The 16693-nt window shown below is 37.7% G+C and overlaps 1 protein-coding gene across 1 annotated transcript in view; it reads right to left on the bottom strand.

Moving 5' to 3' along the window:
- The window catches only part of LOC149182457 (kinesin-like protein KIN-12D), a 303163-nt gene that overhangs the window by 60270 nt on the left and 226200 nt on the right, over window positions 1–16693 (bottom strand). Inside the window, exons 10-16 of the mRNA XM_089414561.1 lie at window positions 10243–10330; window positions 9804–9862; window positions 9597–9660; window positions 9379–9444; window positions 9041–9277; window positions 8489–8593; window positions 7976–8211 (exon numbers count right to left, since the gene is read on the bottom strand). Of these exons, the coding sequence (XP_089270687.1) occupies window positions 7976–8211; window positions 8489–8593; window positions 9041–9277; window positions 9379–9444; window positions 9597–9660; window positions 9804–9862; window positions 10243–10330 (855 nt within the window). The remainder of the gene's footprint in view (window positions 1–7975; window positions 8212–8488; window positions 8594–9040; window positions 9278–9378; window positions 9445–9596; window positions 9661–9803; window positions 9863–10242; window positions 10331–16693) is intronic.

A 16693-nucleotide genomic window follows, 5' to 3' on the forward strand; every position in this document is an offset into this window, starting at 1 on the left:
AAAACGCCAAAAGGAGTCTTCACAGGGAAGAAACCAAAAGTTAGTCACTTCAAAATTTTTGGCAATGTTACTTATTGCCATGTGCTAGATGAGAAACATACCAAACAAGATCAGACTGCAGAGAAGGGGTTCTTCCTTGGGTACAACAAAATCTCAAAGGCATACAGGATCTATATTCCTAGCAATAGGAAAATTGTAGTAAGGCGAGACTTGAAGTTCATGGAAGACCGAGCTTTCAAGAGATCTCGTGAGACGCCTGCAAGTGATCAGAATTAGTCAACAGAAGCTCCTTTGGTCCAGCCACAGGGGCAGCCAGTGGGACGGGCAAGAGGATGGTCATAAGGATCAAGTACTGTGACTGTAATAGTATTTCCTCAGGTGCAGGAAATCTGGGGAGTTCTCAACAGATGGAGCAGCAGAGGCAGGATGACGAGGAGTTGGTTGAACCTCCCACGACTAGTGGACGAGCCAGCAAAGAGATTCGTCAGACATTGAGAGATGCAGAGGAGTTTATTGGAACTCCTACGACGAACAAAAGACGGCGCAGACATCCTGACAGGTACCAAGCATTGGTGGCTCAAGTTGTAGAATTTTCCAGCTTTCAGGAGGTCGCACAGCATCAAGTATGAGTAGATGCCATGGTAGAAGAGTATAGTTCTATCATGACGAATGATGTTTGCGAGGTAGTGCCAAGGTCGGAAGACAAATCAGTCGTAGGTTCTAGATGGATCTACAACATCAAATATGATGCAGATTGGGCCTTTACTATTTGATGGTAGAGGGTGAGCCACTCATCCTAGTTTTTTATGTGGATGATCTCTTTTTGACAAGATCAACATGGCTCATAGAGGACTGCAAGAAGAACCTGGCAGTAGAGTTCGACATGAAGGATTTGGGGTTGATGCACTATTTCCTAGGATTGGAAGTGTGGCAGAAGGATGGGGAGATCTTCCTTGGGCAAAGAAGATACGCAACAGATATTCTGAAGAGGTTCAGAATGCAGGACTGCAAACCCATTTCTACGCCCATGATCACCAAATGGAAGAAGATAGATGCATCGGATGACAAGCATGTCAACCCCACCTTGTATAGACAGCTTATTAGCTCTCTCATGTATCTAGTCAATACTAGGTCAGATATTTGCTTCGCAGTCAATACCCTTAGTCAATTCATGGTAGAGCCGAAGAGGGTACATTGAGCTACAGCAAGGCACATTCTGAGGCATGTGCATGGCACAATCGAGTATGGGTTGAGATATAGCCGAGGAGATGATGTTAGATTATGTGGATTCACAAATGCAGATTGGGCACGCAGTTCAGTGGAGGATCTGACCTAGGGAACATGGACCCAATAATGAAACCCATACTTTAATATGTCATTTTCTTTAAAAATGAAATTTCTTTTGACAAGTACAATTATGAAGATAGAAACTAGTTACATTTTTCAACACTCCCTCTTAACTAGGGAAGTATAATTACATTCATGGAAGCTTTGAAAATGAAATGAACTACGAAGAGTTCTAACATACTCAGTGTTGCGGACTAGATACTTGACCAAGGTATTCTATCTAGGTGGGACTAAGGGGACTGAAATTTTAGCCATTCTAGGTACCATCAAGTTTTTAAGCTCTACCGCCAACCCGGGGATCTAGGTGCGTATCCATGGTTGGAGCTCCATGACCAACGCCACCTTGTCTCTTCGGGATCTAGACATCAACACATAGGTCAACCAGATGTCCTCCCAAGCATCTTGCCATAAGATGTTTCACCTTTCCCTATCAACTAAATTTGTAACAACAACCAACCCAAGCATGCTTCTAAAATATTCAAACTTCTTATTTGGAAGAGATTTCGTTAGTACACTAGCTACCTGCTTATCTATCAGGATATATTGTATCTTCACGACCCCATCTTGTACCAAACTCTTAATACAGTGGTACTTGTTGTTCATATGCTTCGTCCTTGCATGGAATACGGGGCCTTCAGACATCTTGATGCTACTTTGGTTATCACAATCTATCATTGTAGGATCCAAAGGCTTTCCAAACAAATCTGACAAGAGCTTTTTTAACCAAACAACTTCCTTTCCTACTTCACATGCAACAACATATTCTGCTTCAGCACTACTTAATGCAACAGGATCTAGTTTTCTACTCATCCATGAAATCATCGCAGATCCCAAACTGAAACATCCACCGATAGTGCTTTTTCCATTAGTCTCACTACCAGCCCACTCGGAATTGATAAAACCTGTTAGCTTGACTTCCTTTCCATCATACTTCAAACAATGATGTAGGTATCTCAAAATATGCCTAGCAGCTATCCAATGATCATGACAGGGCTCCAACTAAAATTGAATAAGAACACTTACAGCAAAACATATATCAGGTCTCGTATTTACTAAGTACATCAGAGAACCCGCCAACTTACGCTAGCTAGTAGGATCGACGAGACTAGAGTCGAAGCTTCTCAACTTCTTGATATTGGTGATCCTGGGAGTAGTCATAGGCTTGGAATCCATCATATTGAATCTCTGCAAAATCTTGATTAAGTATTTACCTAGACCCAGATAAATCTCATTGGGTTTCTACCATACTTCCAAGCCCAAGTAATAGTGCATGAGACCCAGATCTTTCATCTCGAATTCAGCCACCAGCATTTTCTTCCATTCTAGTATTCTGCACTCCACATCTATAATAAACAAATCTTCCACATATAGTAGTATAATGACTGGATCATTCTTTACCACCTTAGTGTAGAGATTTACATTGGCCAAACTTTTGACTAACCCAATTCTTAAGAGATATGCACCCTGTTGACCACTACTGGTCAACTACCCATGCAGTACCCCCCTTTTCTTTGCAAAAAGGGGCAGCACCTGATCAGCGTTTCCGTGCCATCCTGCAGTCATCAGCAGCTTGATCATTTTGATTGTAAACCCAGTCTGCATGTATGAATTGTAAATAATCTTAGCAGACATGAGTCGTGTATGTGTATTGCCTAGGTGGACCTAATTTTCTAGTGGTAATCTACGTCCCGGAAGGTTTTTCGTCTCACCGATCCATGGATCGGCAGAGTTTTCCTTCAAACCTGACCCCAAAGCCAGGATGGATTTTGTCATTAGAACTTTAGGAGAATCCTAGTGTGTTGATCTGCTAGATTATAGTTGTGTCGCAGAACTGGGTGTTTTGTGAGGGTCTGTATTAAGTGGGTTTGTCCCCTTGAGATGTAAATTGTAAAAAGTCATCATGAAATGTGTCTTGAGGGTTGAAAATGTTTTAAATCCCCTCGTGAGTCCTAAGTCCTAGGTCTTAGGTGATGTTTCCAAAGGTTTAGTTCGATGATCCATTTAAAAAATGAAATAAAATAAATAAAAACTAAGAAATTTAAAAATTTAAAAAAAATGAAATAAAATAAATAAAAAATAATAAAAAATTTGAAAATTTAAAAAATAATAATAAAATAATAAATAAATAAATAAAAAATTAAAAAATAATAATAAAAAATTAATTGAATAAATCGACGGATGAGATCAAGAGATGTCTTGATCCTCATCAACGATCGAGATCATTTCTACATGGATCATTCGAAACTAGCCGTTGGGATCATTTCCTTTATATAGGGTCTTAGGTGGTCATTTCAGATCATTCGATCTGTGAGTCTAAGACTGAAGAAGCTCTCTTGTAAATCTGTTTCTGGTTAATAAAAGAAGACTTTGGGGACATATCTTGCTGGTGTTACTCTCTTGAAATGCTGTGAGATTGTTTAATTTTCTGCATATGTTATTTTCAGCCATTAATAATAGCTTTTTTGTAAAGTATTGTGAGCACAGGTATCTTGTTCACTTGCTGGGGTTTGAGTGCTGTTAGGGTTTTTGAAGTAATGGCAGGTATCTCCATTACTGTTTGAGATCTAGCAGCATTTTTGCCCTCTTTATTGACGGTTGTTTTGAGCTGTGCAAAAACATTTTCTGAAGGAATTATGTGGGCGTTCGGGGAAGTTCTCGGCTGAACCAGCCAACTCCCGCAAGCATTTTTTGCTGAGCCCAGTTGGATTTGATCCTGGGTCTATCATTCGGTTTATTTTTCTAATTTGCATGAGAGATTTTCTGAAGTTTTTCACAGTGAAAATCTGAAATCTTTATTTCTTTAAAATATTTTCGTGCTCATTGCTGAATCTGGTTGTTAAGGGGCCAAAATTTGTACATTAATCAGCTGTCTAGGGTTTTAAATTTTTTTATTTATTTTTTTTTCTTTTACAGTTTTCATGAGGGTTTTTTTTGTTTTCTTGTACAGGGTTTCCATCAGGACCAGATTTTCAGAAGGAGATCAGGATTGCATTTTTCGCCTGAACCGGCAGCATTGGTTTTTCAATCAAGTTCACTGGAAAACCAATTCAGCATTTAAATAACCATCTGCGTGGCTGGGTTAAGATTGCTAGCTGTTTCATGCCGTTGATCTGGCAGCATCAAAAAAAAATTTGGGTTATATGAACTCAGCTGACTCGTACTCACCGCCATTTGCATTTCGAATACCGGCACGAGATTCCGTCAGGAAAACAGCGTTTTCAGATTTGGCAAGAAATTTATCGACTGCATCAAGTATTATATCCTGAGATATCGCAGTTGACGGCTAGGGTCATTGTCGAAGTCTTCAACAGGTGAAATCAAATCATTGCGTCTGTCCAGGTAAGTATCAAACCCCTGCCATCCTTTCTCGAGTTTTTTTTTCTCCGCGTGCGTTAAATCTTTTCCGGCCAGGGATATCGATTGCATCTGTTCTATATTGATTTGGGCATTCATCGATTTATTGACTGGGTCGCAGTGCGTTTCTAGGGCTTGCTTCATGCCATTCACTGGTTTACGCTTTCGTTCCCGTCACGCAGACCCTCGTTTTCCCTTCGAACCCTGTCACGTTCTCATTATCACCTCAGTTTTCTGTTTGCGTCCTGAGTCCCACGCTGTATTTGTCAATATCGCATATGCACGCACAGGAATCTTTAGCTCTCATTCCCGATTTTTAAATACGCTTTGATTTCTTTTTTTTTATCAGCGTAGGTTAGTGTTGGTTCATTTTTCTTTAGGATTAGATTTAATGTATTTAAAAGGTTTTGCATAGTTTCATTTTATAGATTTTATAGTTAGGTTTTAGCGTAGTTTTGTCATTTAGATTTTAATTTAGGATAGTTACGTAGTTTATTTTTTAAATGTTAATTCTTTTTTTTTAGTTTCATTTTGATGTAAATTCATAAAAAAGCAAAAAATATTTCTGTTTTAGAATTTAGATTTAGCAATTAGTCTTAAATTAGAATTTTTTTATTTTAATTAGATTTTTGATTTTTGACTTAGTTTGGTTTTAAAAAAATAAAAAATAAAAAAGGGACTTATTTTATTTTGGTTTAGTTTAGTTTTAGTTTAATTTAGTTTTAGAATAGATTTTAAATTATAAACTTTTAGATTTTTTAATTTTCATTTTTATAATATTGAAAAATAAAAAATTGAAAAAAGATTTAAAAAAATTTTGGAAAAATATTAAAATTTTTTTTGGAAAATTTTCTCTTTTACCAAGATCCAGTTATTTTTCGGAAATTGTCATATCTTTCATGCTGAGATCTAATTTTCAAGCCGAGATGCGAAATTGATATCTGGTTAATGGTTTATGATTCGTGGTGGTTTAAAGCATTCATCTTTTAAAACTTTCAGTTGCTGGATATCGTTTTGGTTATTCTTAAAGCATTGTGTTTTAGCTGATGCTTTTGGTGACAAATGATTGCTGTTCACAGTTTATGTTTCTATATCATCTAACAAGTAATCGTTTTAATAACAATCTCTTAAGGCACTGGTCTGCTAAATTAATCAAGTCCATCGAGTGCTTTTTATATCGTATCTCGTGTCTCCCAACCAACTGGTCGACAGTTGGTCTCTTTATCTCACAGGGTCTACCCCCCTTAGCCGCGGGAGACAGGCTTAAACGGAGGGACCGGGGATCAGAGTGACAGCCCCCGGTCTGAGCGTTGTCGTGTCAATCTGCGCGACAACACACCCATCAGTGCATACCATGCCCTAGGAGCTTGCTTCAAGCCATATAGGGCTTTCTTGAGTTTGCAAACATGTGTATCTCTGCTATTTATTTTGAAGCCTTCTGGTTGTTCAATGTATTGTTTTGACATCTATTTGATGGATAGTCCATCCCATAGAAGCAATTAGCGAAACCAAAGATCTTATAGTAGTATACCTAACAATAGGAGCAAAGGTTTTTTCATAATCTATACCTTTCGTTTGTGAGAAACCCCTTGCAGTGAATCTAGCTATGTATTTTTCTATGCTTCCATCAACAGCATGTTTGATTTTGTAGATCCATTTTGAGGTGACAACCAATTTGTCACTTGGTCTAAGAATGATTTCCCAAACTCCATTCTTCATGATGGGTTGATATTCTTATTGCATCGCCTTCTTCCATTCCTCTTGATGAGAGGCTTCTTCAAATGTAGTTGGCTCAGCTTCTATCAATTTTGTCATGTATGTTGCATGCCCTGAATATCTCTTTGGTCTTTTGTTTTCTCTAAAAGTTCCTTTAGTAGCTCCATGTCCTTCGGCATCTTCAAGTGTAGTTTTTAACCAATTTGGCATCTTCTTTGTTTCAAGAATGATTACAGGTTGAATAGGCTCACTTGGTCCTTCTTCTTCATCTTTTTGGTTTGTAGTTGTTTTATTATGATGCTCTTCTTCTTCAAATAGTCATACATCTTCATCATCGGATTCGATTGGTATACTTTTGGATCTTTTGTAGGCATGATTTTTTTCAAATATAACATCCTTGCTAACCTCGATTTGTCTTCCTTCCATGAGGTAGATTCTATAAGCCTTTGAAGAAACATTGTAGCCAACAAAGATCCCTTTTATACTTGTATAATCCAATTACTTTCACTTGTCTTTTGGAACATGGATGTATGCGGGACACCCAAAGATTCGAAGATGGTCTACACGTGGCTTCTTCCCCGTGAATGCTTCTTCTGGTGTCATATTATCAAGGATTCTATGAGGACATCTATTTTGTATATATAATGTTGTCATTGCTGCTTCTCCCCATAGAAACTTTGGAAGATCTTGATCAAATATCATAGTTTGTATACATTCTCCAATTGTTCTATTTTTCCTTTCTGCAACTCCATTCTGCTCGGGGTTTTAGGGAACAATGAGCTCCCTCTTCATACTTGCTTCTTTACAATATGCAATCAATTCTTTTGAAGTGTATTCCCCACCATTGTCGGATCTCAAAGTCTTTATCCTTCTTTCAATTAAGGTCTCCCAAAATCCTTCTCTTTCAAAAGGGTAAAGTCCCCTACCCATTCCAAAGTTCCCTGAGACATGGAAACGCAAGGAACAGATTTCCCAGCAATGGGAAGAAGTTCCCAGCAACTATGCTCACACTGTTTTGGCTTTTTCACATTTGAGAACTCAAAAACAGTATCTGATAGCACAGTGGCATATTGCAGATTTAAGTTACCAGAAAAAAGAAATGAGAAACAGCAACAGAACATGAAACAGGAGCTAGAAGGTTTACCGTTTCAGGACAATAAATGGTCCTCTCCGCACTATGCATATTATACACATCCGAAAAAAATTTAGCACAGCCTAATGTATTCCAGTCTCAAATGTTGTTCACCATATGTAATAGATAAACGTTATAAATCATATAATGTTTAAGTTTTACTTTTCCCTTAGGTCTTTAATAAAAGATTTATGGCTGTTTCTTTCAAATGCTTTCTCAGGAAGATAAATGCCCCAGAAATTGTGTTTCAGCACTATTTCCATTTGTTAACCTTGAATCAGCTTCAAAATAGTCTTGGTTGTTCTATTGGAGAAGCAGTACCCTTCCATATCGTTTTTGGTAAAATATATGCACATAAATGATGGATAAATAGTTCAAGAAAACCCATTATTAATGGAAAGAGACCGTGCTGTATGAGAATGCTACCTGCGAAGCTGCTCTATTAGTTTGATGTTTTCCATAGCAAAACGGGTTAGCTCAGGATTACGATCAATCCTTCCTCGAAGAAGCTTTATTTCTTCCTTTAATGACTTGTTCTCTTGTGAAACTAATGTTTCTAATGAGATAGAACCAGCTGCAGCAGATTCCATCCTCGTTATTTTCTCTTCGCGGAACTTCAGCAACATTCGAATACATTGAGTTTCTTCTTCACGCTGGTGAACCTGCACTAGGAGGATTTGAACAACTATAAGATGCATTTCCAATATAGGACAGAAAGGACATCCATAGTATCATTGGATTTCTTCTTCATGTTGTTGAACCTGTACTAAGAGGATTTGAACAGCTATAAGACACAATTCCAATATAGGACAGAAAGGTTATATTCCATAGTATCTGAAGCCTTAAATTAAATCATCCAAGCAATCTATATAGACACTGCTTCATGTACAAGAAAATTATATTAAAACGGAAAAATCAAGGAAAAAATAGAAAACAAACCAAATACTTAAGGTACTCAATTTCAGTGGACAGATGCTTTGAAAAGCGTTCAGCTGCCAGTTCTCGTCGCAGGGCTCCTGCTACAATACCTTCCAACATTCTAACCTGATTATAAAGAAACTTTGGACTTGGTCAATAATCCTTCAGAACAACCAAGACTATTTTGAAGCTGATTCAAGGTTATTAAATTATCCACTGTTTTTTATGTATAAAATAAGGTTGTCGGTATTACCTTCTAAATTAAAAGTCAAAAAAGGTATTTGGAAGTGACACATAGACAGTAGCAGTACAATGCTTTTGTAATGTAGGGTTACAAGTGTCAGAACAGCCTGTATTATTGGCTAGGGAATTGTTTTAAGGAAACAAAACCTTTCACTAGAATAACAAAAGCTATTGCATTCTCGGTTAAAGAATAGTCTTAAATCAATAAGATAGAATCTTCTTCTACAATAGCAAAATCTCAATATGTATCTGGATGACGTGTAATTTTAGGCCAATAATCAGACACTATTTATATCCTATTCCAATGCAATTTATTCATTTAGAGTTTACCTTCCAAATGCAGTTCATTGAACAATTTCCAACTTCACCAATGCATTTCCTACTAGAAACCTGTGGAGACTCTAAACTGCTTAGCTGACCCCCATTAACGATAGGAGGCTCTAAATCACTGATATGATCAATATATGAGCTTTCAGAAAAATCATGTAGTTTATTGCTTTTCTCCAAAGGTGTAGTGAAACAATAAAGAGGTGGTCTTTGAATGTACTGCGCGTGCTTCAATTCCCTCTGCCACGAACAAAACGAATAATCAGATCACTCATAGACAGTGTATAAGCAGCACTGTGCTTAAAAGCATTTTATCGTATTCATTCTGTAGCAAGGATGACCTTCAACTGCTCAATCTGTGCCTGCAGAACTGAAATGCTTTCCGCTGTGTCTTCATTAATAACAACCTTTTTAACAGTAGAGAATCATAAATCAATAAATATCTATTGTTGGGCTGCAGAGAAATCACTAACATGGCAAAGAACCAGAATTACCATGATAATATAAGACGTATCCAAAAAAGCTAAACAAAACTTGAGAAAAATGAAACAGAACTAACAGTATTCTGTATGAACTTTGCCCGTTGCGCAAATTTTAGTGTACTCAATGTTTCTATTGCACAGCTGCATGTACAATATACATGTCGTCACAGACTCAACAGGAAAAGCATAAATCACCAAAGCAGCAGTAACAAAATATTTGAATGCATAAAGTATGGTGCAGAAAATACACATTTGAAATAGTAAGATAAGTATGTCAACACTACCAGCTGGAAGGGCTGATATTTGCAATGACTGTAGTTTTTGCGTTTCCACCAAGGGAATCCTGTAAAAACAATACAATTATTTAATTTCAAATTCTCTCTTGTTCTTGGAACATGACCTGTGGAGCTGCGCCACATAACATGGCATTCCTTTAACTTAAATGCCATGTGTAAGGCTTAGCTATTCTGCCAACTTTACAAGGACTTGTACCTGGACTCATCTCCTTTTGACATGCAATTTAGTTGGGAAAGACCATATTGAGAATGGAACACTGGGAGATATCTCAACATTCTGACAACCTCACCAGTAACCCAAGGCTCCATTGGTAATTTTCACTCTATTTTTCATGATATGCTAAAACATTTCAAGGAAGCATTGACCACATAAAAAATACATTAACTGTAAAAAAGATAAAATATTTGACAGTTGTTCTGGCTTTACCTGCAAGAGAAACGTGAGCTTGGAATCACGGTATGGCACATGACGCTGCTTTCCATTAGCAATATCAACTAGGCTCATGATCACAAGTCTGTCATACATAATCTACTTGTTAAGTAGAATAATAATTTCCAGCATGATAACAAATATTAAATGAAGGCAAAGCTGATTTGTCAACCTAAACTTATCAAATTCAAATCGAAAGCCTCCATGATCTTGCAAATATAAATATTTAATACATCTGGATCCAGTATATGAGTCAAACAAATATAAAATATGCAGTCAGTTACACCAACATCCTAGAGATAGAGCCAAGAAAGTGCACCGCTTCCTTTGGTTGAGAGTACGCAATGTCAAAGCTCCAAAAATAGTAAATGAATGATTATCCATAAGTGTGTCCTCATAGATGTGTATCCACATATTAATGTAGCAATGAATTTGAACAAAACAACCTCCTCCAAGTGGACATGTCTATTTATGAATACATGTGCAAATAACCACCTTTACCCATGTGTGGCATCTAGGGCCAAGTCGATCCATAAAGTGTGATGATCCCAAGCATTAGGGGAATTTTGAGGTCTAAAATGGGCCTCCTAAGAAAAACGTACAACCAAAATAAACTTTATAAGAACCAATAGGATTCAAGATTATGATGTCAACCATTGGGGATGATTCACCATTTCTGCAGTAAAAAGGTAAAATAATAAAATAATAAAACTACTTTTTCAACTCGTATTTTCAACTATCTCCCTAAGGTTTTACTCAAATTTCGAGAGGGAGTACCCGTTGGATGCAAAATTTAATTCCTCATTAGAGGAGTACCCATGTTGGATGGACCCTGCTACACGAACAACGAGAAATAAATACATGAAAAAACGTGATCACAATCACGTTTTTCATGTATTTCTCATTTTTTGTGTAGCAAGGTCCATCAAAAGTATACAACATGGGTAATCCTTGGATGAGGAATCAAATTTTGATAATGTAATCTAATCTTATTCTATTATTTCCACTATTATTTCATAATTTCCTTAGGAGGCCCATTTTAGACCTCAAAATTCCCCTAATGCAAGGTAGTAGTGGTGTAAGAGCAAGTAGATGCCTCCTTAAGGTGGATGCCCTCAACAAAATAAGTATAGGAACATGTGGAATCTAATGCCTTCATCAATGTGCAAATAGATCAAATAGATCATCACGTGGCACATGCCACCACCCCAAGGTGGAATACAAGTAGAAATCCTCCAAATATGTGCAAGGCATCCTCCTCAAGTGGATAGATGCATCAATAGGTAGAACACCCATGTGGGATTAATCATAATGCTCAAACTCCAAGACACCAACTCTCCAAGTGGCATGTGTGGCTACAAGCACCCATAGATCAAAGTATCTGAGATAGATAAAATGGATCTCAAGGTAGAAGGTTGACCATCTTGAAATAGGCATCATAGATCAAATGCCAAGTCATCAACCTCCAAGTATGTGTTGTTCAAAATATATCAAACCTTGTGAGAGGCCTCACAAGGCAAGGGCCAAACCTTGTTGCAATAATGAGGGAGATTGCCCTTGTCACCTCAATACTCTTCCTCCTGCTCTTTAGCAGAATTGCACCACAAGGGAGGCTTTCTAGTGATCATGTAAAGGTATTCTAGATTATATGTCTCAAGGAGATGTAGGTATAGGCGAGGTGACAACATTCTTTAATGGACAAAGGCACAATTCTTCTTGTAAAGGAGAAGCATATCATACACTAAGCCTAGAGATGCACGTATGGCCTAGGGTTTCTAGATATGTAGCAAGAAAGGGGTTCCTAGACATACATGAGACAAACAAAGGGTTCACTAATGATATGATCAACAAAGGAATGAAATAAACCCTCTAATTAAGCCTCAAGTTGAAGCCCTAGCTAGGGACAGGGTTTCTTTAGGGCAAAAATTATTTAGAGAATGATGATGTCAAACCTCCTAGGGTAAGTTGGACCATGCAAAAGGCTATATTTTGAGTTAAAATGATCAAAAAGGCTAAATTCAAGTTTTATTTCCTCCAATGTTCATCTACAAGAGCCCTAATTGAATTCATCCCTACAAACATGCCCTAGTGACTTGCCTCTAAAGGCTTATAGAATAAGAGAAAGAGAAAATATTTAGGTTTTCTAATTTTTTGATTAACACTAAGGTTACCAATGTTGAATCCTACTTGGATGATGGAGCTGTTAGGGCTAATTAAAGAGATAATGGACAATTGATTGGAGAAAGTGGGGAAACCTCTTGTTTTCACTTATGTAAACCCTTACAATCTTTTTTGTGACGGCAAAAATTAAATAGGAGAAGCTCACTAGGAGTACTCTATGGATCCAAGGAATAGATACTTAACATGCAATAATCAATCAAGATTTTCCATAAATAATTTTCATTTAGACATGGAACAAAGAAAAACACTAGCAATAATTAATTTCATGTAAAAAAATGAAAAATCTGCAATAAACTTACAATTCTTCCATGAAAATGCCTTCTTTCAATCCCAAAAAGGCGTCTTGAAGACATAAGTCGATCTCCAATAGCAATAGCACCTTTAGAATTACATCTCCACAAGTAGCGAGTTCATCAAAGGCTAATTCGAGCTCTCAAGAAGAGGCTGAAATCCAATAGCGATGATGAAAAGTAGCAAATGAGTGATCCTCAATAAATATGAGGTCTATCACTCATAATTATTAGCCTAAAAGCTCTATGACTAGTTTAATTTTGAGTGTACAAGAAGAAAATGGGTTACAAGCCAACCCAATAACTCAACGTCACAAAATATGTGATCCAAAATGGATCTTAAACCCTCTAAAACCTCTAAGTCTTCAAATATCGGAAACAGCATATCGCAGAGAAACATTGAAGGAATGACGGAAAATAGAGTTAAACAAAGAATGAAGTCTCGTTGCATCGGAGCCATCGGATCGGCCAGATCAACGGCCAGGATTAAATCGGGATATCGCATTGGGAGAGGCCAGTGAAGTATATCGGAGGCAGCCTTATGGGAAGTGTGATCAGCGACCCAACGACATAACATAAGCCGTCGGATCTAGCGCGCAGATCCAACGGTGGAGATCACATTATCGCATCACAATATTTCCAAAGGGAGGACTTCACACAGGCGGACCCGAAGGAGCTATGAAACAAAACAGTGAAGGATTTGAGTTCCGTGGTAAGCGGTATTTCGAGCGGGCTTCAAGCGGTAAGTGGTATTGGACGAGCTCCGCCGGATTGCATACATTGGCCGACACGTAGCACACCGCAGGAGAGAGAAAACCGCTTTTCGGGCGGGTAATCTCCGTGCACGTAGGCCGCCCGAAATGGCTGTCAGCTGTTGGATTGGAATATCGTGGATCAACGGTGGGCTTGCGATAGCAATAAAAGGCGAACCCGAAAGGGATTATAGATGCAGCTGTATAAAATTTTAAGTCCGATAATAAGAGTTTTCCTATGTATTTCTGTGTATTCCCGCTATGGACCAAATACAAAGGGATTATGACCGTAGCACTTGCGACTTGCGATAGCAATACAACAACGGACCCAATAGGATTATAGGTCGGATTCAATATCATTTGAAGTCCGGCTTGGCGGAAATTCTCACTGTTTTGGTGTATTTCTCTATGTAAACAGAGGAACGTATTCCCAGGGATTTCACCCGCACTAGTGGTCCTTTCCGTTTGAAAACAGGTGGCCACCATACCTTAAGCATTTTACAATGATTGTTTAACACTCGAAAGGGAGATGAACGGACAAGGGCCAAGAGCCCAAAAGCCCGAGGAGGGAAGGCGAACAGACAGGGCCGATAGGCTTAAAAGCCATCCAATGGCAAAACAGAAGAGGGGGGACAGAGAAGAGAGAAAGAGAAAGCAAAAGACAGAGAGAAAGAGGGAGAGTCTGTGCACTCTTTTAGACTCGAGGATTTCGAGTAAATCCCTGTTTTTTTGTCATTGTTGTGTTGAGACTCTATTCGAGCTCACACTTGTAATATTCTGCTCTTATAGACATAATATAGAGGTCGACACTGAAAGCTAGACCAGGAGACGTAGCCAGGAAGTCTAGTGAACTCCTTGATTATTTTGCTATGTTGATGTGTGTTTATTATGTTTTATAATTGTTCATTGTCTATATTATTCGCAATCTTTTCGATCCGTTGCACTAAATAATATAGGCATTCCTGCACATGAGTCTGTAATACCTTAATATTGATTTAAGATCTCATTTTCAGATCAAGTGGTATCAGAGCGTTTGGTTTTGGTTTTGTTAAGGTTAGACAAGCTTGTGCTGGATTTTGGAATGCTAACTAAATTAAAGCTCAGACTAGCAGAAGGAGAACTTGTTGAGGCTAATCCAGAGATTGGAAGAGTCTATTCTCAGAGGAGAATGGCAAAAGAAGCTCCATTGGGATCAAAATCTCAATTTATAGAAAGTTTTATGACAATCCGAGATATGGTGGAAGAGATGTATCTGGAATTTAAGAAGGGTCGAGGTGAAAGCACTTCAACACCCAAACCAGACAAAAGAGAAAAGGAACCTTTTCTATTTGCCCCTCCAGAAGGCAAAGGAAAAGGAGAAATGCCTTCTCCACCATCTCCTCCATCATCACCTTCGTCATCCTCATCATCTTCTAGCTCTTCTAAGAAGAAGAAGAAAACTTCCTTAATCAAATTAGATGTGAAGTTTGATTTGCCAATTTATGATGGAGAACTCAATGCAGAAAAGCTAGATAATTGGATAAGACAAATTGATGTATATTGCAGGGTATAGAACGTTGATTCAGAAAGGAAGAAGATTCAGCTGGCTAGCCTTCGACTTGGAGGAACTGCACTAGTATGGTGGGAAGGCAAGACACAAGCTGATCTGCAAAAACATGGTAAAATCATTTCTACCTGGAATGAATTTGTTTCTGCTATCAAAAAGCAATTCTATCCTTTATCTTACATGCAGCAAGCAATGATGAGTTGGCAAACTCTTCGATAATTGAACGGTCAAAGTGTACAAAGTTATACTCAGGAATTCGGAAAGAGAGCTTTAACTCCAGGTATATCATTAGATTCACCTGAGACTTTATTGAAGTATATAGGTGGTCTTCATAGCTATTTAAAGCATACTATTATCATGTTTAATCCCACTAGCTTAGATGATGTATCAGTTCAAGCCACACATCTAGAAGCTAGAGGTAAGAATGTAAACCCAGAGGTTGGGGGATCATCTAAATATTTTGTAAGCAAGAGTAAGGAAAAGAAGAAACTGAAATGGAAGGAGAGGAAACCAAACACTGTAAAGAAGGATAAACCTTCATGCACTCATTGCAAGAAAGGACACGATGAGGCACACTGTTGGTTTCTGCATCCAGAACAGAGACCTAAGAAGTTCAATGGACAGAAGAAAAAGAATGTTGCTACTATTCAGCAGGACTTGGGATCAGATTTAGGCGATGAAACAACAGTTACAGCCACAGGTATTAAAGGTAAAGATTCTGAAGCATCCACAAGTAATTCTGCACAATCTGTTGATAATGAAAGTAATGAGAGGGAAAGAAATGAGCTTTTTCGTATTAGAGTAATTTCCAAGCACAATAAGATTGATACTTTTTTTGATAGTGGATCACAAGTAAATTTGATTTCTGAAACAATTGTAAAGAAGTTGGGATTACAAACAAAACCTCATGAAAAGCCATATCCATTAGGTTGGGTGTGTGATAAAACAAAGCTACAAGTAACGAGACAATGTAAACTTAGGTTTGCTATTGGATCAACATTTGAAGATGAGGTTGATTTAGATATAGTTCCATTGGATATATGTGGTATTTTTTTGGGAAGTCCATACTTGTATGATGGAAAGCTATTTTCTATAGCACTAAAAATAAGTATCAACTCACTAAAGATGGAATGGAATATATTGTAAGAGCTCATAAACTCAAGGGTAACTATTCTCTCATAAACTTAGTACAGATAAAAATAATTGTGAATTCAAGTAAGCAATTTTTACTAATGGTTGTAAAGGCAAAGGATCCTGAAAAATCCAATGCATTTGAAGGCTGTGATTCTAAACAGAAAGTTGATTTAGTTAAAGTTGTTTCAGAGTATGATGTTCTATTTCAAGAACCAAAAGGTCTGCCACCCAAGCGAGAAATAGTACATGACATTTATTTGCAACAAGATGCTCCATTACCTAACATTGGAATGTACAAGTTATCAGCGTTAGAGAATGCAGAGATAAAGAAGAAGGTACAGGAGTTGCTCAATAAAGGGTTTATACGACCAAGCACATCACCATGTGGATCTCCAATCGTGCTAGTGAGAAAGAAAGATGGTTCGTGGAGAATGTGCATTGATTATAGAGCACTAAATAAAATAACGATCAAGAATCGTTATCCTCTTCCTCGTATTGATGATTTATTAGATCAATTGAAAGAAGCAGTTTACTTTTCTAAGTTA

This window comes from Pinus tabuliformis, chromosome 3_2 (genome assembly GCF_031772625.1).
Source record: "Pinus tabuliformis cultivar Carrire ecotype Pingquan chromosome 3_2, CPIR1, whole genome shotgun sequence".
NCBI lineage: Eukaryota > Viridiplantae > Streptophyta > Pinopsida > Pinales > Pinaceae > Pinus > Pinus tabuliformis.